This window comes from Marmota monax, unplaced genomic scaffold (assembly GCF_021218885.2).
Source record: "Marmota monax isolate L192 unplaced genomic scaffold, Marmota_monax_Labrador192_F-V1.1 WCK01_AAM20220418_F8-fsc00092, whole genome shotgun sequence".
Classification (NCBI taxonomy): Eukaryota; Metazoa; Chordata; class Mammalia; order Rodentia; family Sciuridae; genus Marmota; species Marmota monax.
The window spans coordinates 4,338,002-4,361,674 of record NW_026692583.1 but is presented as its reverse complement, the minus strand read 5'-3'; the positions used below and the strand labels follow the sequence as shown (position 1 = coordinate 4,361,674).

The following is a 23,673-nucleotide window of genomic DNA, read 5'->3' as shown; positions in this document are numbered from 1 at the left end:
AGTATGAACAAGTATTACCTTCTCAGAAACACCTTTCCTGACCAGTCAAAATAGTACTACTCACCCTTTCTATATTTCTTAATTATAAATACCTGGCAACGTTTATTACCTAAATACACCATCTACAACATAAGCTCCAGGAGAGCAGGGACAGCTAAGAATCTGGCTCATACTACTTGTGCCTGCACCTGACACAAAAGCAAATACTTGTTGAATGTAAAAATCCACCATATATGTTGTGGTGCACAACCCAAATATATAACTTCAGGCAGCAAATCATAACAATAAAATCTGAACCAAAAGAAAAAAAAAATGAGTCTGCAGGCTTTTTTTCTTTGGGGGTACCAGAGATTGAACTCAGGGACACTTGGCCATTGAGCCACATCCCCAAGCCCTTTTTGTTTTTTTTTTTAATTTTAGGTGGACACAATATCTTTATTTTTATGTGGTGCTAAGGATCAAACCCGTGCCTCACGCATGCCAGGTGAGCATGCTACCACTTGAGCCACATCCGGAGCCCTGGTTTTTTATTCAGAGATAGTGTCTCACTGAGTTGCTTAATGCCTTGCTTTTGCTGAGGCTGGCCTTAAACTTGAGATCCTTCTGCCTCAGCCTCCAGAGCCACAGCGCCAGCTCAGAGCAGTCTTTTCGTACACATTTATTATTTAAAATTTGATCTTCCTTAATGTATGCGTTTCTAATTGATACCTCCTTTAAAATATTAAATTTCTTTGGAATGATAGATGAATTCTATAAAAACATCTCAAGGCTGGGGTTGTGGCTCAGTGGTAAAGTGCTTGCCTCACATGTGTGAGGCACTGGGTTTGATTCTCAGCACCACATATACATAAATAAGATAAATGTCCATCAACAACAGTTGATGGAGCTGGACACAGAGGCAAACGCCTGTAAACCTAGCAGCTCAGGCAGGAGGATGGTGAATTCAAAACTAGCCTCAGTAACATAACAAAACCAGAAGCAACTTAGCAGACCTTGTCTCTTAAATAAAATATAAAAAAGGGCTGGGTATGTGGCTCATTGGTTAAGTGTCCCTGGGTTCAATCTTCAGTACCAAAAAAAAGAGTTGTTGGTAACAGTAACTGTATAAAGTATCTTGAAGAGGGAAAAAAAAATCCCAAATCTAGGAAGAGATGCTTTTCCCTCAAGGGAAATGAAATTCTTCAATACACTGGGCTGGCTTAACATTGTAAAATAAGTAATACATCAAACGTTAAGCTTCAGTGTTCAGTTTACATAACTAATTTCCTGCTACAGTTGACAAGACAGATGACCGGCCTTTAGTGTGGAAAGTTTGCCTGTTAAAAGTGAAGGAAAAAAATAAAAAATAAAAAAGTAGGTTCAGAAAACTTTATCATTTTATTTGGGTCATTTTAGAACACACTTACAGTTATGTGCTTTTCTCTTGGATAACAGAGCACTATGACCTAAGACACACTGATAGCTCTTCCTAAATAATTTCAGTGCTCCCTAGGGAAGAAAAAATAAGGGGAGGAGAAAGCACGGAAAAGAACAAACTATTCCCCCAAAGGGCAGGTTCTGTAGTAAGGCAAACCACTTTCTTCTGAAACTGCAGATTTCCAAGAGGCCGACTTCTGTCAACAGCATCAGGAGGGGTGGGTAAAAGGCAGCTCTCCAGATGTTGTTGCAGCAGACCACTTGGAAGCAAATGCTGGAGCCATCTGGGAGGGATGGAAATGCAGGCCCTCCACGCCACTCAACTTCAGTCTAGCCGAGTGCAATCTCATTAACCAGGGAAACTGGAAGGAGTCGGGCATCCCGCCCTACACGAGTGCGCGCGCGCACACACACACACACACTTAGACACACACAGGCACACACACACTTTGCCCCAGGGCTGTCAAACGTGCTCCAAGAAACCTCTTACTCTGAACTCTCTCCACCTTCTGAGGCTGGAGTCGAGAAAACCACAGTGAAGAAGCGAGGTGGCAGCCCCCGTTTACCTTGATGGCTTTCTCCGTGTCGTTCTCTTCCGACATGGTTCGCAGGGTCCCCGCAGCCAAGAGCGGTGGAGGCTGCGCAGCTGCCGGGTCCCCTAGCAGCGGAGGGAGCAAAAGGCTGGGAGCTCGCGACCCTGGGCCTCGGGGAGTCGGGCAGCAGCCGCCAGTGGGGACCGGCGGGGATGAGGGGCCAGGCGCCGGTTCGGCTTCGGCGGGTGGCTCTAGGCCGGCGGCGGCAGCGGCGGAGGCGGCGGCCCCTGGAGACAAACCTTTGTGCTGGGCCCCGCGCGGTCGCCTCCCGGCCTCATCCCCGGCCGGGGAAGCGGGCTCCCGGGGCAGGGTGAGGCGAGGAAGGCCTCGGCCCGAGGCTCTGTGCAAGGGCTTCGCGGGGACGCGGCTTAGGCCCGGGCTCGCCAGGTCCTGAACAGGAGCCTGCGCCTCCGCCTCCGCCGCCGGCACCGACCCGAAGCCGAGGCCGCCGCCGCCGCCACTGCTCCGGCCGCCGCCTCAGCGCCACACATCGCCGGGACACCCGCGCCGGGCAGCCCCGCCGGCTGCCCGCCGGCGCTGTGCCCAGCAGGTGCTCCGGGTCGCCCCTCTGGCCGCCGGGCTCCGTGACCCCAGGACTCCACGCGCCCCTCGCAGCCGTCCGCTGGGGTTTCCGAGCCACCCCGGACCCGCGCGAGTGACATGCAGGCACTCGCCTGGCCTCCTCAAGACGCGCCGCTCACTAGACAGGTCCCTGGGCCTTCCGCTGCGCCGGCGCCGCGCTAATGACGCAGGAGGCGGCCCAAGCGGACTGGGCCTGTGAAGGCTGTGGCTGGAAGGCAGTGTCTGCGAAAGTGTCGGGGCTATCCTTCCATCTCCTACTTCCAGAAACAACCTGTGCAAAGAGTGGCAGCTCATGACAAGGAGGGAACTGAGGCCTGAATGGGTCTCAGTTGATGCAAAGGAAGGAATTGTGCGTCCTATATAAGGGCAGCAATTGCTCCATTTACGGAACGTTAAGCTTCCTTCAATCTCTTTTCTCCCATTGCCTCCTTTTATCTTTTTGTGTTGTGAGGTAAGTCTGTTCTTATGCCCCATTTACAGATATGGTATCTGAGACCCAGGGCCGACTCTCTTGCGCACGGCGGAGAAGTGGTCGAGACAGAATTGGAACCTAGGTTTGTGGTCTTTATACCAGGAACCTGTCGAACGATCTTACAGGAGCTTTAGCTCATTACCTGTTGATTGTTCTTTTTTTGCTCACTTTATTTACTGAGCACCACTGCGCCGGGCTTCCCAGGCCCTAGAGAAACGAGAACATGGCATGGCACCTGCGCATGGACCTTTCTGGAGAAGTAAGGAGACAATAAACGGAATAATACAGTGTGGTGTTAAGAAGAAAATGAAAAGGATGCCGAGGTAAGAACAACCGGTTGGGGGGACTACTACTTGTTATATGATCAGGCCAGGTCTCTCAGGAGGTAACATTGAAACCGATACCTCTGAGGAAAGGAGAAAGAGTTCGCCTTTGGAAATCCGTGAAAGAGATTTGGGGGCAGAAGGAACAGCAAATGCAAAAGTCTTTAAGTGGAAATAAGTTAAAGGTGTTTAAAGAGCAGCAAGTATACTGATCACTGCTTGACCGGCATAGAAGCCAAGAGTGACACCAATTTTTTGCAAAAAGACTTTTTTGTGTATGGTCAACCAACAGGAGGCCAGGAGCTATAAGCTCCTATATCTTCCCAGCATTTTGGTACCTGGAATTTATAGGAAGGGAGAGGGGGCAAGCTATTTACTGATTGGATGAGGAGAGGGGGGAATTTGGGGGTTCTTTTGCTCAAGCTAAATGGTCAATATACTTCTTCATAGGTGGCATGTTTGTTTTCAGGGGTAGTTCCACATTCCAGGTGGGGGTTTTGACCAAATATGCTGCCTGGCTTCTTCTGTTTGTGTCCATTTTTTTGGAGGGGAGAAGAGGGTACCAGGGATTGAACCCAGGATTGCTTAACCACTGAACCAGATCCCCAGCCCTTTTTAAAGTTTTTTTTAAATTTTGAAACGGTATTGCTAAGTTGCTGAGGCTGGCTTTGAACTTGCAATCATCCTGCCTCAGGCTCCTGTGTCAGTGGGGTTACAGAAGTGCCCCCCTGTATCTGTTTTTTTGTTGTTGTTGTTTTTTATACTGGGGATTGAACTCAAGGGTACTCGGCCATGAGCCACATCCCCAGCCCTATTTTGTTTTTTATTTTATTTTATTTAGAGACAGGGTCGCTTTTGCTGAGGTGGGTTTTTAACTTCACCATCCTCCTGCCTCAGCCTCAGGATTATGGGCATGTTCCACCACACCCAGCTTGTGTCCATTCTTGAAAAGCCAGTTTCAAGGAGTCCTTGAGTGAATTCTGGAGGGTTTTCCTGAAAGACAGGCACTAGGTTATTTAAGGAATTCATGCCCAGATGTGTTCAGGCCTTAACTGGTTTTACAAGAACAACATTGTAGCTGGAGTAGAGCCAGTAAAAGGAGAGTGATGAAGGATGATGGTAAAGAGGTGGGCAGGGGCTGCTTTGCATTAGGATTTTATTTTGGATTTTATTCTAAATCACTGGAAAGTTTTAAACTAGAGATTAATGTGATCAGACTTATGTTTTAAAATATCTCTGAGCCATATAGAGAATAGAATTTTGGCAGTTAAGTTGGAAGCATAAAGAGCTATAGGCTGTTGGAATAATCCAAATGAGAGGTCTTTATGATGTTTGAAGAAGGTGGTGGCAGTTAAGTTGGAGAGAGAAGGTAGATTTAAGATATATTTTGGAGATAGTATTGACAGGACTTCCAGAAAAATTAGATGGGGAAGGTGAGGAAAAGAAATGAGTTAAGGGTAATTTCCATGTGCTTGGCTTAATGATGGATGGATGGATGGATCATGAAGTTTCCTGAAAGACTTGATGGGGGTGAGGGTGAGCAATCCAGAGTTCTTTACTTTCTAGGTTAATTTGAAGTTCTTGTGAGTTATACCAGAGGATAAATCAAATAAGTAATTGAATATTGTGTGTAGAAGAGTTGTCCATCTAAATTATTGTTCTCTTTGTTGGCCATCCACCTACACTGTATTCCTCAGCCCTCATGATAAGTGTAGACCTGTGCCTGTGTGCTTCCAATGAAAAGTAAATAGAAGAGGTGTGCACATGTTCCAGGCCTGGCTCATAACAACCTTCAACAGGTGCTCCTCTAGCCTCTTTCTCTGCCAGCTGGAAGCAAATAACCACCAGATTCTGGAAAAGACAAAACTCCTCAAGACTGAAGATTCCTGAGTGGAGAACCTATCTCGCCAACCTGCATGTCCACTCAGAACTGTTATTTTCAAAGGAAAAAAAAAACTAATAATAATAATCTTCTGTGGTGTTGAGGTTTTTATTTAATTCGACTCTTTTTGTTATAGCAGCTTTGCCTATCCTGCCTAATGTGAATAAGAACAGTGAACTTTAGGAGAAAATTTCTAAGTGACTTCAATTGACATTATTCATAACAGGAAATAGAAGATGGCCTTGAATCACTCGCTCATTCCAGAAGGAATTTTCAGATTCCTGCCTGTGCCAGGCACTGTGCTACATAATTAATACATAAGGTGAATATAAACCCTCAAGCAGAGCTTAGTCTAGCTGCGCAACTTACTGATTTATTTGCACCTGCTTTTCCTCTACTAGAAACTCCACTTTTCTCTGCCAAAACACACAGCCCAATTTCTACTCTTTCTTCAGCCTCATTCTGAATACTGATTTTTTTTCCAGACATACCTAGCCTTTACCTTTCTTTCCCAGTATAAATCAGATGTTTCTATTTTAATCTCATAACTTATTTCCTTGTGCTTATCACAATTTTTATTGATATATTTGTTTTTTAATGTTTAGTGACCTTCTCTTCCACTAGATTGTGAATAATATCAACAGGGAAAGAATCTTATCTGTCTTATTTGTCATATCTCCAACACCCAGCCCATTGCAGGTACTTAATATTTGTTTAAGTACTCAGTGAATGGAGAAGGCAGAGCCCAAAGGAAGGAGAGGTTTTCTTTCACTGAAGTTCATTCACTTTTTTCTTATTAGGTGACTGGTAGGCAGCCAATACCCTCCCGTGATATTCATTTCCTGGTGTAATTTCCTCATCATGCATGTGGACTGGTTCTAAGTGGCTTGCTTTTAGTGCTTAGGTATCATGTCCAAGATTAGTTTACAGGAAGACTATGGCTTCTATCTTTTGTCTTCAGTATTCTTTCTTTCTTTCTTATTTGCTCTGAGGGAACCCAGCTCACCTATGCACTACAGTTTTGTTTTGTACTGGAGATTGGACCCTGGGGTACTCTATCACTGAGCTACACCAATAGCCCTTTTTTATTTATTTTATGACAGGCTCTTGCTAAGTTGCTAAGGCTGGCTTCAAACTTGTGATCCTCTTGTGTCAGCCTCCTTGGTCTCTGAGATTACAGGTATGCACCATCTCACCCAATCTGTGAGCTGCATTAGTAGTTTCCTAAGGCTGCTATGACAAATTATCACAAAGTGGTGCCTTAAAACAGCACTGTTTTAGAAGCTAGAAGTCTAAAATTGAGGTGTTGACAGAGCCATGCTCCCTTTAAGGAAGACTTCTTCCCTCTGGTGACTCCAGGCAATCTTTGGCATTCTCTGGCTTGTTGCTGCAATCTCTGTCTCTCTCTCTGCTTGGTATTCTTTGTTTTTCTCTCTATGTCTCTTTTTTTTTTTTTAAAGAGAGAGGTGAGAGAGAGAGAGAATTTTTGATATTTATTTTTTAGTTTTTTCGGCAGACACAACATCTTTGTTTGTATGTGGTGCTGAGGTTCGAACCCGGGCCGCACGCATGCCAGGCGAGCGCGCTACCGCTTGAGCCACATCCCCAGCCCCTCTATGTCTCTTTTTATAAGGATACCAGTCATTGGATTTAAGGCCCACCTTAGTTAAGTATGATGTCAAATTAATCACAGCTGGAAATACCCAGTTTACAAATAGAATCATATTCTGAGTTTCTGGGTAGACATGAATTTAGGGACAATATTTTCAGTCTACCAGTGTTGCCCTGTGGAAGGGCCCACCAGCTGCCAGAGAACCAGTGGCCTGCCCACTAGCCAGGTGAGTGAGCTTAGAAAGGACCCTGCCTCAGTTCAGCCTTTGGGGATTGTGGCCAAATGGGAGACCCTGAGCCAGAAGATCTAGCTAAGCCCTGCCCAGTTTCCCCCTCACCCACAGAAACAGATTAAAAATGGTCATTTCAGGGTTGGGGATATAGCTAAGTGGCAAGTGCTTGCTGGCACGTGCAAGGCCCAAGGTTCAATCCTCAGCAACAACAAAGTTGTTTTACAGTTTAAATTTGGGGGTAACTTGCCATGCAATATATAATTTGGTACCTAGAAATGGTAATATCATAACAACCCCCTGAAATATGGAAGTTTTGGAACCAGGTGGTAGACAGAGACTGGACAGGTTTTTGAGGACTATATTAGAGAAAACCTGAATTCTTTTGGACAAATCTGGTAAAAAATAAGGATACTGCCAGTAAGTAAGATGTTTTTGCAAACTGGAGGAAAAATCACTGTGTGGTTTCTTCTGCTTATAATAAAATGTGAAAAGATAATTTGTGAGGATCATTTCACAACAAAAAACTGGGACTTGATAGTTTTTGATCTTCAGCAAAGATCAAAATCAGCATTGCACATAAAATGGGTCTCTCTTGCTTAGCTCAGGTTGCTGAAACAAAATACCATAGACTGGGTGGCTAACACAACAGACATTTATTATAGGTCTGGAGACTGGGAAGTTCAAGAACAAGGTCCCAATAGATTTGGTTCCTGGTGAGGACCCACTTCCTGGCTTGCAGATAGATGGCTACCTTCTCACTGTGTCCTCCCAGAGACCTCTGCATTCTCTTACTTTCTTACAAGGGCTCTAATCCCATCACTGGGACCCACCCTCATGACTTCATATAAACCCAATTACCTATCAAGAGGTCCCACCCCTAAATATCATCACATTGGAGATTAGAGCTTCAACATGCATTTGGTGAAGGTTGGGGAGAGAGACACATTCATGTTACCATCTGGTCTGAAGCTAAAGTAGAAGATGCCACTGTATGATATTTTGTTAAGACATCAGAAAGATCAAAAGAGGTGCCTCAGAAAACTAGTCATGAAAAGTACCACTGAAGTATTCATGGTATGTCTCATAGATTTCAAATAATAAGGCCTCTTAATGTCACTGTCCCTCAAATCTCAGCAGGACTTCAAGTTAGAGAAGAACTTATTACAGGGAGGTTTGTGGATGTGCCTTTTGTATAATGCAATAAATCCCAAGAAGATTGCTGGGAATTCAGAATGTATTTGAAAATTATGTTTGGACTCTTGACTGAGGGATCGACAGTATAGATAAGTAGAAATTATAATTCTACTGTCAGGAAGCAAGCTAAGAACTAAATTGCAAATGTGGTTCCCCATCCCACCCATACTTCCTATACTGGGGACTGAACCAGGGGCATGCTACCACTGAGCTACACCCTCATCCCTTTTTCTTTCTTTTTTTTTTTTTTAATATTTTTAGTTGTCAATAGACCTTTATTTTATTAATTTACATGAGGCTGAGAATCGAACCCACTGCCTCACACATGCTAGGCAAGCAAGCGCTCTACCACTGAGCCACAACCCCAGCCCCTCACCCTTTTTCTTTTTTGTCTTGAGACAGGTTCTTGCTGTGTTGCTCACTCTGGCTTCTGATTTGCTATCCTCTTGTCACAGCCTCTCAAGCAGCTAGGATCATAGGCATGTGCCACTGCACTAGGCCAAATGTGCTTTTTTTAATGAAAAAAGTATCACTCAGTGGAGCCAGGAACTATTTTTCTTAGATCTTGAGAACTAATCATGGAACTTCCAACATTTGTCCAGTTGGATTCCAGAATCACTATGGACCAGCGACTCCTTTGTACCTCTTTTTGAATAAGAATATCTGTAGCTGTTGCCTGTATCAGAGAAACAGAACCAGCTGGCTATTGGTGTAGCCTATAGATAGATCAATAGATAAGAACAGATTTATTATGGGGATTGGCTTGTGCAATTATTAAGGTAAGAATTCCTAAGACAATGCCGTCTGCACACTGGAGTACCAGAAAAGATGCTAGTCAAAGTCCCAGAGTCTGAAGGCCTGAGAACCAGGAGTGCCAATATCCAAGGGCAGGAGAAGATGGATGTCCCAGGTCAAGAAAGGAGCAAATTCACCCTTCTTCCACTTTTTTGTTCTATCAGGGCCTTCAGTGGATTGGATGTTGCCCACCTTCATTGGTGAGGGTAATTTTTACTCAGAAAACACTTTCACAGATACACCCAGAAATAATGTTTTACTAGCTAATCTCTTCTTCCCCAGTCAAGCTGACACAAGATTAACCATCATATCACCCCAGGCCTGTTGTATGTTGAATGTGTAGGGGACAAATAATTTGTAATCTTATTTTCACAAGACAAATCTTAATTGTCCTGGTGAAAATGTATTTAAGGAACTGTACTCAATGAGGTTCCATCTAGACTTGAGTTGGTGTTGAAATTCTGGACTTCTAGCTGGTACTATGATAGGATGAAGCTTTTGAGGACCTTCAGAGGGTGAGAGTGTGCTTTGTCTGTGAAGAGGACAGATCACTTGCTCCAAAAGAACAGAGTGTAGGTGGCCTCTACAATGGCTCCTGGTGATTCTTTCTTCGTGCTTTTCATACTCTCCACCCCTTGAGCATGAACGGGAGCCAGTGAGTCACTGGAAAGACTGCAGTGTGATGGAATATCATTTCCAAAGTTAATCACTTCTAAATATTGTGGTTTCCCTTTTGGGCTCATTCTCTTGCTTAACTTCTCTCAGTGAAGGCAGCTGCCGTATGGTGAGCTGCCTCACAGAGGAGCCCAGGTGGTAAAGAGCTGATGTTTTTGGTCAGCGGCCTGTGAGGACCTGCCATCTGCCAAATAGCTATGTTCATGAGCTTGGAAGTGGATATTACCCCAGTAGGAGGAGTGGGAAACCCTGACCAACACCTTGATTATAGTTTCCTCAGAAGTCTTGAGCACCGAGCAAGGCAGCAATAGATGTCTGACCCACAGAAATTGAGATAACAAATATGGACTGCTTGGAGCTGCTGTTCATGGTCATTTGTTATACAGCAATAGATAGCTAATATAGATGGTTTAAAAATAAATAAATAAATAAAGGAAAAGAGGCCTGCAGGAGAGAGGTCACAGAGGCCTGAACTAAATGGCTGCTGCAGATAAGGAGTAAACAGATCAGAAGTCTGTTTGTAGGTGGAATCAGCAGGGGCTGGTGATGGCTTACTTGTGGAAAGAAGTGGGGAGACTATCCTGCACTATCCCAGGGCATAAGCAACTCGGCAGCAGTGGTGCATTTACTAAGGCTGAGCACACTAGAAAGAAGAAGGGTTAAAGGATTGTCAGTAGGGGCACAGTGTCTTAAATGCAGCAGCAGATGGACAGATGGACGAAAGCAAGCAATCAGCCTGTCACTGACTATCATTCTCTCTGTGCAACTGTGCTCAAGCAGCACAAGTTTCACAAGAGTGATCCCGGTTATCAAAAGCCTTAGACTAGGGTAGCACCATTGATCCCTCTCGTTCTGGGGCTTCAACCTCTTGAAATGCAGAGCTACTCTCCAGCCTACAGGTGGCCATTGTGGATAATCCAGTTTCTGGTCATGTAAGCCAACCTAATAAGTTAAATTATTAAATTATACTTTCTGTTGATTCTATTCCTCTAGCGAACCCTGACTAATACATTCACTAAGCTACATTTTCAGTTTTTGTTTGTTTTTGAGACAGTGTCTTGCTAAGTTGCTGAGGCTGGTCTCGAACCTGTGTAACATTAAAGTGTTAAGTATGTGTGCTGAATTTGGCAGGTAAGATCTGAAATACAATAAAGATACCCTTTTATACAATATAATAATATGGAAGCAACAGTAAAAGTGACTGGTGAGAGAGAAATAGAAGGAAATAAGTCTCCAGATCAGGGGGAAATGCCCGGGCAGCTTTTCAGAGTCCCCACTGGGAAGTCTCCTACAGAGAGCAGATCAGTCCCCTGACAGGAAGGCTGAGACTCCAAAGTCTTACTCCCAGTGTGACTCCTTAAATATTAGAACACAGAAAGCTCTGTTCTAACAATCTTTATGACTTGGCGATCCCCTCAAGGACACTTCATCCCCTAAAGACTGTTGGATCACCAAAGGGAGAGCCTTGAGATAGTGAATGATTGAGTTCCCTGGAGAGAGCCAACCCACCTAGAAGGCAGCACTCTAGATGTTCCATCAAGGGTGAGTAGGCACAGGGTCAGGGAAGATCTTTAATATTTTCCTTAGCTCTTTAACTTGAGATTCTCCTGCCTCAGCCTCCCCAGTCACTGGGATGACAGATATGTGCCACCATACCTGCTATGTCATTTTTTTAATATGTTTTTTTAAGTTGTAGTTGGACACGATACCTTTATTTTATTTATTTATTGTTATGTGGTTCTGAGGATCAAACCCAGTGCCTTGTATGTGCTAGGCAAGTGCTCTACTGCTGAGACACAGCCCCAGCCCCTGTGTCATTGTTTTTTAAAAGTTAAGCACCATAGAAGCTAATAATGCAGAAAATGAAAATCTTCAAGTTCACTACTCAACAGACTTTGTTATTTCTTTTTGCAGAGCAATTTTGTTAACTCTTTACTACTCTTCTCTGAAACCAAGTTCACATTTACCTGCAGCTGTGATTCTGTAAAACTGCTGTGGTACTACAGAAATCCAAGCTTCCCTCCATGACAGCACTTAACACCCACCTGCATGGTAACTTTCACCTACCCATCTCATTTAACTTTATAACTGCCCTATAAGGAGGAGGATGTGATTATTTTCACCTCCATTTTACAGATGAGGGAACTAAAATTAAGAGAGGTTAACTAGCTGGGGCTGGTGATACACACCTGTAATTGCAGAGACTCAGGAGTTCACAAGTTCAAAGCAAGCCTCGGCAACTTAGTGAAGACCTATCTCAAAAAGAGGGCTGGGGATGTGGCTCGGCTGTTGAGCATCCCTTGGTTCAATCAATCTCCAGTACCAAAAAATAAAAATTATTAATTCTAGTTAACCTCTTTTTAACTAGACTTACTAGTTTTAATTAATTTTCAGTAATTCATCCAAAAACAATTGACTTCGCTTGTCTCTCAATGGACTAGATTGTTCAGCTGGTTAAGTAGCAGATCTAGCCACTGATCCTAGAACTGGGGACACACCCTCTTTCTCTTGCCACTATCCCATCTCCCTCCATGGCACCAGTGGCATCACTGAGGTTCAGGTTGCTTCTACTTGTGACTCTGCCTTCCTTGAAGGTCCTAGCACCAACTTAGTCCAAGAAAAATGCACTTGTCCTCAAGGTCTGGCAGCATCTCTTCTAGTGCAGCACCTACCAAATCTGAATGTGCAGGGGCTCTGGTTAACCACCTGGGGATCTGGTTAAAAATGGAGATCCAGAGTCACTGTGTTTGAGCTGAGACATTTCTAACAAGTCCCCAGGTGATGGTTATGCTGCTGGTCCATAAAAACCATACTTTGGCCAGCTGTCATCCTCTTAAGCTTGAAAACCCATTTTCTGCACCTCTGTATCCCAGGCCCACATTTCTTGAGGTTAGAATAGTGCAGTCCTTCAATAGTGTCCCAGCACAATATTTTAGCCATCCCTTTGAGTCACTGTAATGCACATCTAAGAATGCAGAGTTAGTCTCTAGCCTGAAAGGTTCACAGTCTAAGAAGCAACTGAACGATCAAATGCAGAATGAGTAGGCAGTAAGGAGAAGTTCATGCTAAGTATAAAAGTAGTTAACAGAAGGAAGTAATGAACTTGGGGCTAGGGAGAACACCTGGCATCCTAAAGGAAACCAGCTCTGCTATTCCAAAGACACATGCAGTCAGAGCCAGCACCAGTGATACATGGTGTCAGTAAGATTTGCTTAAAGACATGTATTTGCTTTGGGGAGGATCTAAAAAATCATGAGTTCTGTTTTAAGGTTAGCACTGGACAATATTAGCTGCCTAGTAAGGCCCACTTACGTCTGAGTTGCTGATTTGCTATGTTATGGTGTGTATGTGTGTGTGTGTGTGTGTGTGTGTGTTATAAAAATGGGATCCTAACCCAAGATAAATAAAAACATATGTCCACATGAAACTTTGTACATGACTGCTCATAGAGGCACTATTCATAATAGCCAAAGAGTGGAAGTAACAGATAAATGGATAAATACAGTATGATCTATCCATACCATAGAATATTATTTAACCATAAAAAGAGTGAGACACAGATGCATGTTACAGCATGGATGAATCTTCAAGATATTATTCCAGGTGAAAAGAACTCAGTCTCATATTGGGGCTGGGGTTGTGGCTCAGTGGTGGAGCACTCACCTAGCATGTGTGACACGGCACTGGGTTTGATCCTCAGCACCACATAAAAAATAAATAAGAGTATTGTGTCCAACTACAACTAAAATAAATAAGTAAATAAATAAATAAGACCACATGTTGTATGGCTCCATTTATATGAAGATCCAAAATAGGCAAATCTTTACTAGAGTAGTGAGCTGAGGGTCAGGAGATAACAGCTAAGGGATACCAGTTTTCTCTTTGGGGTAAAGAAAGTGCTCTGAGATCTATTTTGACATGAGAAATACACAACTCTGTAAATATACTAAAAACTCATTGAAACTATTTTAATAGGAGGAATTGGAGGAGAGGGAAACCAAGGAAGAAAGAAAACAAGAGCTTCTGTCCCTTTGTCTCTCAATGTTTAATGCACACACTGACTCCTGAAGACAATGCAGATTCTGACTCATTAGATGTGTGGAGCCTGAAGCCTGCCCCATGCTTCCCTTGGACCTGGATCACACCTGGAGGGTGATTGAGGATGCCTCCTGGTGCCTATCACCTAAAAGCTTCTACTTATAAGATTGGCCTTTCTTCATGTGAATGCCATGTGACCCCATCTCCTGGCTGAGCTGAGGCCTAGGAATGGACATCTGACTTAAGCTAGGTCATCAGTGATATCTCTCTCTCTCTCTCTCTCTCTCTCTCTCTCTCTCTCTCTCTCTCTCTCTTTCTTTCTTACCAGGGATTGAATTCAGGGACCTTAACCACTGAGCCACATCCCCAGCCCCTTTTTTTATATTTTATTTAGAGACGGGGTCTTACTGAGTTACTTAGCACCTCTCTGAGTTACTGAGGCTGGTTTTGAACTCACAATCCTCCTACCTCAACCTCCCAAGCCACTGAGATTACGGCATGCACCCCTGCACCCAGCACATCAGAGATATTTTAACACTGTTTTCAGCTGGATATGGTGGCATTCACCTGTAATCCCAGTGGCTTGGAGGGCTGAAGGCAGGAGAATCGCAAGTTAAAGTCAGTCTCAGCAACTTAGTGATGCCCTGCAACTTAGCAAAACCTGTTTCAAAATTAAAAAAAAAAAAAAAAAAAAAAGATTTAAAGGCCTAGGGATATGGCTCACGGATCAAATGCCCCTGGGTTCAATCCCTGGTTATCCAAAAAAAAAAAAAAATTAAACTCTCAGCTCATTAAACAAAAAAACCACAAAAACATTATTGTTGTCCTCATGACACCCCAGCACAGAAGATACAGTAGGAGCCAGATGGCCAAAGCCTAGGTACCATCTGACAAGCAAACCTCATATCACCAGGTATCACAGCCATGCCTTCATTTTAGAGTACATTTACCTGTCCTCCCTGGTGTACCAGGTACTGTCTCGGGCTCTGGAGATACCCCCATAATTTAAAGTCCCTCCTTTAAAGAAGCTTACATTCTAAAAGAAGAGATAATAAATATGACCTTTCTACAGCATAAAGTAATACATGTCGTCAAGGAACGAGATGTGCTCGGAAGTCGCATAGACCAGAGTGAAGAGGCAAAGTGAAGGAGAGGCTGTCCTAGACCTGGGGATCGGGAAGGCCCTCCCTGAGGTGGCACTGAGCAAAGACTGGAGGGCAGGAGGGACTGTCCCCCAGGGCTCTGAGAGGTGCAGAAGCAGATGAGAGCCAACAGGGAGCGTCTTCTTAGAATGAACTGGCATCACACACAACTTTTCTCTTGAGACAAGTTATTTGCTTCCAACTAATAAGTAGTAATGACTGTAAAATACTAATAAAACTCCAGGACTCCCATCCTGTGTCCCCAGCATCCTCACTCCATCCTCACAACAAGGCCATGAGGTCGGCACTGTTATTTCTGAATTGTGTGGTGGGATTGAGGCCAGGCACTCTGGCTCTGGAGTCCCTACCCTGGCACAGACCACTGCCTGGAAGAATAAAACTCCCTTAGGCTTCCATTTGGAAGTGGGGGTTGGGCTGCGGCGCCTTGAGTCAGATCTAGGGGCTGCTGTGTGGGTGGGATTAAGGTCCCTAACAAGCTGATTGGAGTAAGGGGAGCTATGGACTATCTGGGTGGGCTGCTCAGTCCATTGAAAGCCCTTAAGAGTGGAGCTGAGGCTTCTCTGTGAATGCAGCCTCGCCCCGGACGTCCTGCCTGCCCTTCCTGATGGCCTGCTCTGTGTATCGCAGACTTGCCTGCCCAGCATCCACCACCCCACAAAGCAAACTCCACATGCGTGTGTGTACACACTCCTCTTCCCTGGGTGAACCCTGACTAGTCAGGTACCTGTTCTCTTTGTGGCCTTCTGCATTGTCCCAGGCCTTATTTGACTGATTATATCTGAAATCTGTGTAGTACATTCAGTTAAACTATGACCCTCCAGCTTCAAACAGTCAAATTCTTTTTTACAATTTTAATAATATGTGCAAGCTGAATACTTCCCTTCATAGGTATCTGCTGCTAATCCCTGAAAACTGTGACTGTTACTTTCTATGGGAAGATGTCATTAAATGATTAAATTAAGGCTCCTGAGACCAAATTTTCATGAATTATTCAGATGGGCTCAAAATGCAATCAAAAGTATCCTTTTTAGCCAGATGCTGTAGAGCACACCTGTAATCCCAGTGACTCAGGAGGCTGAGGCAAGAGAAAAGCAAGTTGCAGGCCAGCCTCAGCAACTTAATGAGACCCTCAGCAAATTTGCAAGGGACTGTCTCAAAATAAAAAGAGTTGGGGATTTGCTCAGTGGTAGAGAACCCTTGGGTTCAATCCCCTGTCCCATAAAATTTTTAAAAAGTTTTTGAAGTATGTTTTTTTAGAGGAAAGACAGACTGGATACACACACACACACACACACACACACACACCCCTAAGCAGAGATGATGGAGCAGAGAGATTTTGAAGGCTCTATACTTGAGGACTCGAGTGATGTGGCCACAAGCCAAGGGACACCAGCAGCCACCGGAAGCTAGAAGAGGCCAGGAGCAGTCTCCCTTGAAGCCTCTGGAGATCTGTCCTGCTGACCCCTCAAGTTTTGTGCAGGGATACTGATTTCAGAGTTCAGCTTCCAGAGCACGGAGAAAATAAATTTCTGTTGTTTTAGGCCACCAAGTTTGTAGGGCCTTGTTATAGGGCCACAGGAAACTAACACACATGCTCTCATTGAAACTTCTTATGGTGAATGTTAAGGAAGATAAGGAATGATAGTGCCCTGGGAGACAATTGTAGTCCTAAAAGGCATGTATTTAGGGGGTTTGTCTGCTTCTCCAAAACTTCAAATAATACATAAACAAAACAAAGCATTCCCTGCAGGTGGGATAGAGGTAAGAGGTGGAATAACAGGTTAGGGATAATAACATTGCTTAGTGAAATAAGCTAGTCAAAAAAAGAAATGCGCTGGTCACCATGGCTCACACCTGTAATCCCAGTGGCTCAGGAGGCCAAGGCAGGAAGGTTGCAAATTCAAAGACAGCCTAGGGAGGCTCTTAGCAACTCAGTGAGACCCTGTCTCTAAATAAAATATTTAAAAAATAGGCCTGGGGACATGGTACAGTGGTTGAGTGCCCCTGAGTTCAATCCCTGGTACACCCCCCACCAAGAAAAGACAAATGCTGTCTGATCCCCTGCAGGAGGGCCCTGGAGTGGTGATGCTGAGGAGACAGAAATCAGAAGGTGGTGCCAGTCTGAACCACAGAATTCTTGGCACATAGCCATGAAACCTGGGAACTGAGACTTACCAAACTCTGGCACTGCTCACATCAAAAAGCTCCAGGCCAGGCTGGGGTTGTGGCTCAGTGGTAAGGCACTTGCATTGCACGCATGGGGCCCTGGGTTCAATCCTCAGCACCATATAAAAACAAATAAATAAAAAATAAAGATTTGTGTCCATCTACAACTAAAAAAAATTTTTTTAAAAAGGCTCCAGCCCCATGTGACCCCAGTTACTCAAATGTCTGCCTGAGGGTTCAACACCCAGAAAATCTACTAGCCAATAGCTCAGGGTGGGCCACGACTACTTTTTTGTGGCACATGTAGTCAAAAGCCTCCCGATTGTGGGTGTGTTCCCCTTGCAACTCGGCAGCATTTGGAAGCATGAGGCCTCTGCCGCCCACCTCTGCTGGAGGACAGTCCTAACTCCATAATCACCAGCCAGAGGACACAGCTAGCCTGTCACATCCACGGCTCACTGCGTACTTGTTCACTTCTGAGGCTCCATCCTTCCCCATTCTCCCTTCCAATTGCCCAAATCACCTCTGCACAGCTCAGTTCAAACTGGTTCAAACTGCAGAGCTCAGTTCAAAATGGTTACAATGGTAAACTTCACGTTTTGCACTTTTCCATAATAAACAAAAAAAAAATCCTCACGCATTGTTCAGTCTGTGGTGATGGATATGAGAGTTACAGGGTGATGAAACTGGAACTGAACACACACACACACACACACACACACACACGGGCAAAACAAGCCATCCGAATGGTATCAGTGGGTTGTATCCACACCAGGAAATGCAGAGGAGCCTCCCAGGACTGCCAAATTCTCAGGTGGCCACAAGTCTGCCTGGCACTTTCTTCCGGCTCGCCTGGCCTTCATTTCTGTTCTGCACAGCTGCTTCCTCTGTTCTGCTTTTGACTTGCCATGTGACCTTGTGGTTCTAGAATGGATCCTCTGCCCACCCGACTCAATACCCAACTCCACGGTGTCAGAGGTCCTATGGGTCCAGCCTGACTAGGCATCCACCCTGCCTTAGTGCAATTTCTGAGCCAGGGCAGGAAGAAGAACCCCCCATGTACGTGGGTTCTCCTCTGGGAGGGTTGGTAGAGCAGATAGTCAAAGGGGAGCCACGAGTTGGGGTTCTGGCAGGTTCTGAGAAGGGAGGAGGACCAGGGAATGCACCTGCTTTGCCCTGGGATAATCCTGCCCCTTGGATACTTCCAAGGTTATCGAACACCCCTACGAGTATTGAATAAGAGTGGATCAAATTAAATTTCCCAAGTTTGTCAGTGAACTATAGTTATGTAAGAGAATATTCTAGGTATAAGTTCAAACACAATAATAGCAGGCAAATGGGCATGATGCCTGCTGTCCACTCGTAGATAGCCTAGAAAAGTTATATGCAAGTAGGAGGTGAGAAAAGTGGGGAGAATAGGGAATAATAGACCAATGGGGGCAAAATAGAAACAGCAGATAAGTCTGGGTAAAGTATATGAGAAATTGTTGTGCTATTCTGACACCTTCTCTATAAGTTTGAAATAAGTTCAGATGAGTAGAAAGGAAACAAACACAAAAGTTTCTGAAGGAAGTTCTGATGCCCCCATAGTAAGGAAATGAAGGTTTCTATATGGAAGGGTCATAGCATGGCCTAGACAGCACTTCTGGGGCAGGGATTCTCAAAGTGGGGCCTCCCAGCCATTAGCATGAGCATCACCAGAACTTGACAGAGGTGCAAAGTTGTTAGAGTCTGTAAACAAGTCTGGATGGCGCCTGGCATTTTGCCAGAGGGAGTGGTTTGTGAGGTGGAGCCAGCAAGCCATTAAGTGTGGAGATTCCTTATTGGTTGACTGCTGTATCTAGTTTATGTTAATTATATAAGCTGTGTGGAATGTATAAATACATCTGTTGTCCTACAATAAACGGCTCCTACTCCTGCTGTATCAATCTACACAAGTTGTTCGTCACCCCCTGGTTATTTTGCTGCAGCCGGACTGCGGCACAAAGTCACAGCCCTCACCCCTCCTTAGATTCACTGAATCAGGGACAGGTGGATCCAGCAGTCAGGTTCACAAGCCCCCCAGGGTTTTCTAATGCTTGCTCAAAGTTGGGAAGTCCTGTCTGCAGGAGAGGAAGAGTATCTTGTTGGGCACCAGGAAAGGTCCCACAGGGAGAGCTCCTGGACCCACACTGTAAGTGGGTAGAGAAAGAGCTGGGGCATTGGCTTTCAAAAGGCTGGATTCTGGTCCTGACTTTCCACTTTAGGCTGTGTGATCTATGTGTTGTCATTAAACCTCTCTGTGCCTTTATTTTCTTGTCCTTAAAATGAAGCTCTTGAAAAGAAGTAAGTTCCTAGCACTTGGTGTATAGTAACTATTTCTTCCTGGGGTCTAGGACTGGATACCAGATTTTTTTCTCTCTCTCTCCCCCTCCCCCCACCATCTCTCTTTTTTTTTTAAACCATGTGTATCTTTTTCCTTTTTGGGAAAGTTAATAAAAATCTATATAAATATACAAATATCAGTTTGTTTTTATCCTTCACAAAACAGTCAAATGAGAGCTGTCAAGGCCTTGCAAAGACCATGAGGCTTAGGAGTCACAGCTCATTCAGGTTCTCCTGGCCAGCTCCAGGACCCTGGGTTATTTGTTTCGTCTTGTTTTTTATATATGGTTTTTATTTTGAATTGGCACATAATAATTGTACCAGGTATGGGGGTGTGTCTCAGTGATAGAGTCCTTACCTGGCAGACATGAGGCCCTGGGTTGATCCCCAGCATCACAAACAAACAAAAACAGATACATGCAACATTGATATCTACTTGTGGGGTGATATTTCTTTTACATATATTTAGTTGGAGTTGGACACAATACCTTTATTTTATTTATATATTTTTATGTGGTGCTGAGGATCAAACCCAGCACCTTGCACGTGCTAGGTGAGCGCTCTGCCGCTGAGCCACAACCCCAGCCCCATGGGGTGATATTTCAATACTTGTATACAATGTGTAATGATCCCAGTGTTTTTCTGGTTGAAGTCCACCTAGCATAAACCTGCTATTTTAAAGTGAACAATGTGCTCACATTCTGTGTCCTCACAATGTTGTGGACTACCACCTCTAACTCATCCAGTTCCAAAACATTTTCATTAGCCCAAAAGGACACCTCATGCCCACTGAGCAGGTATTCCCCATTTGCCCCTTCTCCAGCCCTGGCATCCACTGCCTGCTTTCTGTCTGGGTTTGCTGGCTCTGGACCCTTCAGCTACACGGAATGATACAGTTTGTGGCTTTGTGTCGGCTTTCTTTTGGCATCATATTTTCAGGGTTTACCCATGTTGTAGCATGTCAGAGCTTCATCCCTTTTATGGCTGATAATGTCCATAGGTGGACATGCCACATTTTGCTCATTCATTCAACCTTGGATATTGGGATTGTTTCCACCTTCTGGCTGTTGTGAATAGTGCTACTGTGAACATTTGTGCACACGTTTTTGTTGGAGTCGCTGTATTTAGTTCTGCGGGTGTGCGACCTGGCCTCTTGATCGATCACTGCACTACTGCCTGCCAGGTGTAGAGTCCCTTTTAAGCAACACCACTTTTAAGGACAGTCCTCACCAGCCCGTGGAGAGGATAGCGCTGTAGCTCCACATACTGTCCACAAGGTGGCGTGGGCACGCAGTCAGCGCCTCAGCCCCAGGGATCTGGACTGCGTGAAAAGCTCCCAGCGTCCTCTCTAGAGCTGAAAGCCCAGTGTTGCTTCTGGGAGACCTGAGAAGGCTGACTCCAGACACAGCAGCTTTACACCTAATACTCCTGCGACTGACCCACATCCAAATACCCAGAGAGATTAGGTTGTTCATAAGCTGAGAAGCTTGTTTTTAATTCATTTAAAAACAATGAATTGCCAAGTTCTAATTGCTTCCTGTCTCTAAAAGCTCAAGGAGATTAATAAGTGCCTAGGTTGTCAAAATCAATGACACAACCCTTCATAGCTAGCGCTTCCTTTGTCATTCATCAGCTTAAAGAGCTGATTTTCTTACAATGAGTCTGACTCACATGGCTAGTGGACAAGAATCACATTCTTCTCTTCTTTCTGATTCGCCCCTAGTGGGTTCTTTGTAGCATTGTTTGTAGTACTGAAAGAATGACAATGACATCAATATCATCAGTATTGGACTCTCCAGTTTCCGCATCACCTTCTTCAGGCAGCAGTCTCCATTTTCTCTGGGGGATCTAGTTCTTCCTCATTCTCAGCCCAGGTAGGCTGGGGGCTCCATTCCTGGCCACAGAGCAGATCATATGACTGAGGTCTGAGCTAATCAACTCATCTCTTCTCTGGCCCAGTGTTGGTTGGGTCAGGGGGCAAGTCACATTGCCTGGACCAGTCAGCATGAACCTAATGGTTCTTGGAGGGCCTAGAAAAAGGGGCTTCCTCCTTGCCAGTGGACCTCAGCCTGGCAGGGTGTGAGGCTAGAGTTTTTGATTCTTGAGGGCAGATGGCTCTTCTGGGGTTCCAGACCCACCAGAAATCAAAATAGATATAATAGGGCAGAGGTGGTGCCCAGAGATGGAAGCTTTTGGACCTGATTTGAACCTCTGAATCAGGACTCAGCTGAAGCCAACCACCTCAGGACTTTTGGAATGTGGGAGCCAATGTCTTTTTCTTATGACAGTTTGAATTTGGCTTTCTGACACCTGCAACTAAAATAGTCTCTTTTTCCCCAGCTTTGTTGAGATATAATGGATGAATAAATATTATATATATCCATAATGTTCAAAATCATGTTTTGAGATACACACATATACATACACACACACTATAAAATGACTACTATGATCTAATCAATGTATCCATTTCCTCATATAGTGACCTTTTGTATGTGTGGTAAGGATATTTAAGGCCTATTCTTGGCTGGGAATCTAGCTCGGTAGCAGTTTGCTAGCACACACAAGACCTTGTATTCTGTCCCCATGACCTCAAAAATTAAAAAGATTTGCACTCTTAGCAAATGTTAAGTTCACAATACATTATTAACTATAGTCACCATGCTATGCAGTATTCTGAAATTAATTCCTTTTACATCTGCAAATTTGTACCCCTTGACCAACATCTTAAAATATTCTTTTCTTTTTTCCTTTGGTACCAGAGATTGAACCCATGGCCATTTACCACAGAAACAAGCTCTAACTAAGTTGTTAAGGGTCTGGTTAAATTGCTGAGATTGGCCTCAGACTTGCGATCCTCTTGCCTCAGCCTCCCCAGTCTCTGGGATTATAGGCATGCACCATTGCACCCAGCAGCATCTTAAAATATTCTTAAGTGGTACTCTGACTACAGAGAACTTCTCAGAATTAGTATCCTATATAATGAAGCTTGGCAGTAAGGTGTTTGGGCCAGCTTATCCGGCTTGCAACTCTAAACTTTTCAAAATTCTTCCCACAAACCAACTCCAAAGGCTTCTGAAGCACATGGGAAGGTTAGTCACAGCAAAGACAATATTTCTCAGTACCAATTTGTTTTGGTCAGCTTTTGCATCGCTGTGACCAAAATGCCCAACAAGAACAACTTAGAGGAGGGAAAGTTTATCTGGGGCTCATGGTTTCAGAGGTCTCCGTCCATAGACAGCCCACTCCATTGCCTGGGTCAGAGATGAAGCAACATGTCACTGAGGAAGGGCCCAGTGGAGGACAGCTGCTCAGCTCCTGGCAGGTCAGGAAGCAGAGATGGGGTAAGGGACTAAGGGAAAATTCATCTTTCAGTGACCCCCTCTCCTCCAGCCACACCCCATCTGCCTACAGTTACCACCAGCACATAAAGGGGAAAAAAAACATTGCCACAAGTGGGTAATGATCTCACATCTCCTTATTCCTCTCTACCTAGTTGGTTTGAGTAATTCCCAAATATTATCATAATTTTTTTTTTTTTTTGGTACTGGGGATTGAACCCAGGGGTGTTCTACCACTGAGCTTCATCCCCAGCCTTTTTTAAAAAATATATTTATTTTTTATTGTAAGTGGGCACACAATATCTTTATTTCATTTTTACATGGATCAAACCCAGTGCCTCACACATGCAAGGCAAGTGCTCTACTACTAAGCCACAACCCCAGCCCTTTCTATTTTGAGACAGGGTCTCACTAAGTTGCTTAGAGCCTCACTAAATTGCCAAGGCTGGCCTTGAACTTGCAATCCTCCCATCTCAGTCTCCTGAGTCTCAAGGATCATAGGCCTGAACTACTGCCCTCAGCTTTATCCTAGATCTTAAAGAAGCAGTGAACCGGGGCTGGAGTTGTAGCTCAGTGGTAGAGCACTTGCCTTTCATGTGTGATGCACTGGGTTCCATTCTCAGCAACTCATATACATAATAAATAAAATAAAGGCCCAGGGCTGGGGATATAGCTCAGTTGGTAGAACACTTGTCTCACAGGCGCAATGCCCTGGGTTCAATCCCCAGCACCACCACGACATAAAAAAAAAGAAAGAAAGAAAAAAAGTCCACTTACAACTAGAAGAAGAAGAAGAAGAAGAAGAAGAAGAAGAAGAAGAAGCAG

The 23,673-nt window shown here is 44.5% G+C and overlaps 2 protein-coding genes and 1 long non-coding RNA gene across 6 annotated transcripts in view; 2 read left to right on the top strand and 1 right to left on the bottom strand.

The window, feature by feature from the left end:
* Mapkapk5 (MAPK activated protein kinase 5) overlaps positions 1 to 2,200 on the bottom strand; it is a 38,596-nt gene extending 36,396 nt beyond the window's left edge. Inside the window, exon 1 of one of the 3 annotated variants that reach the window (XM_046446196.2) lies at positions 1,983 to 2,200. In XM_046446196.2, coding sequence (XP_046302152.1) covers positions 1,983 to 2,018 — 36 coding nt within the window. In that variant the 5' untranslated portion in view covers positions 2,019 to 2,200. The remainder of the gene's footprint in view (positions 1 to 1,982) is intronic. The other 2 variants (XM_046446195.2, XM_046446197.2) reach the window with 2 other exon arrangements.
* LOC131424225 (putative uncharacterized protein encoded by MAPKAPK5-AS1) lies at positions 2,017 to 2,403 on the top strand. Its single transcript, XM_058579770.1, has one exon. It carries the CDS (start codon positions 2,017 to 2,019, stop codon positions 2,401 to 2,403), a length of 387 nt encoding a protein of 128 aa, XP_058435753.1.
* Positions 2,404 to 2,462: 59 nt separating this feature from the next.
* On the top strand, positions 2,463 to 5,357 carry LOC131424230 (uncharacterized). Of its 2 annotated transcripts, none has more exons than XR_009226927.1 (2): positions 2,463 to 3,386; positions 5,186 to 5,357. It is a non-coding gene; the product is annotated as an uncharacterized LOC131424230 (long non-coding RNA). The 2 variants fall into 2 exon arrangements; XR_009226926.1 differs by having other exon boundaries at positions 5,084 to 5,357.
* Positions 5,358 to 23,673: the final 18,316 nt, after the last annotated feature.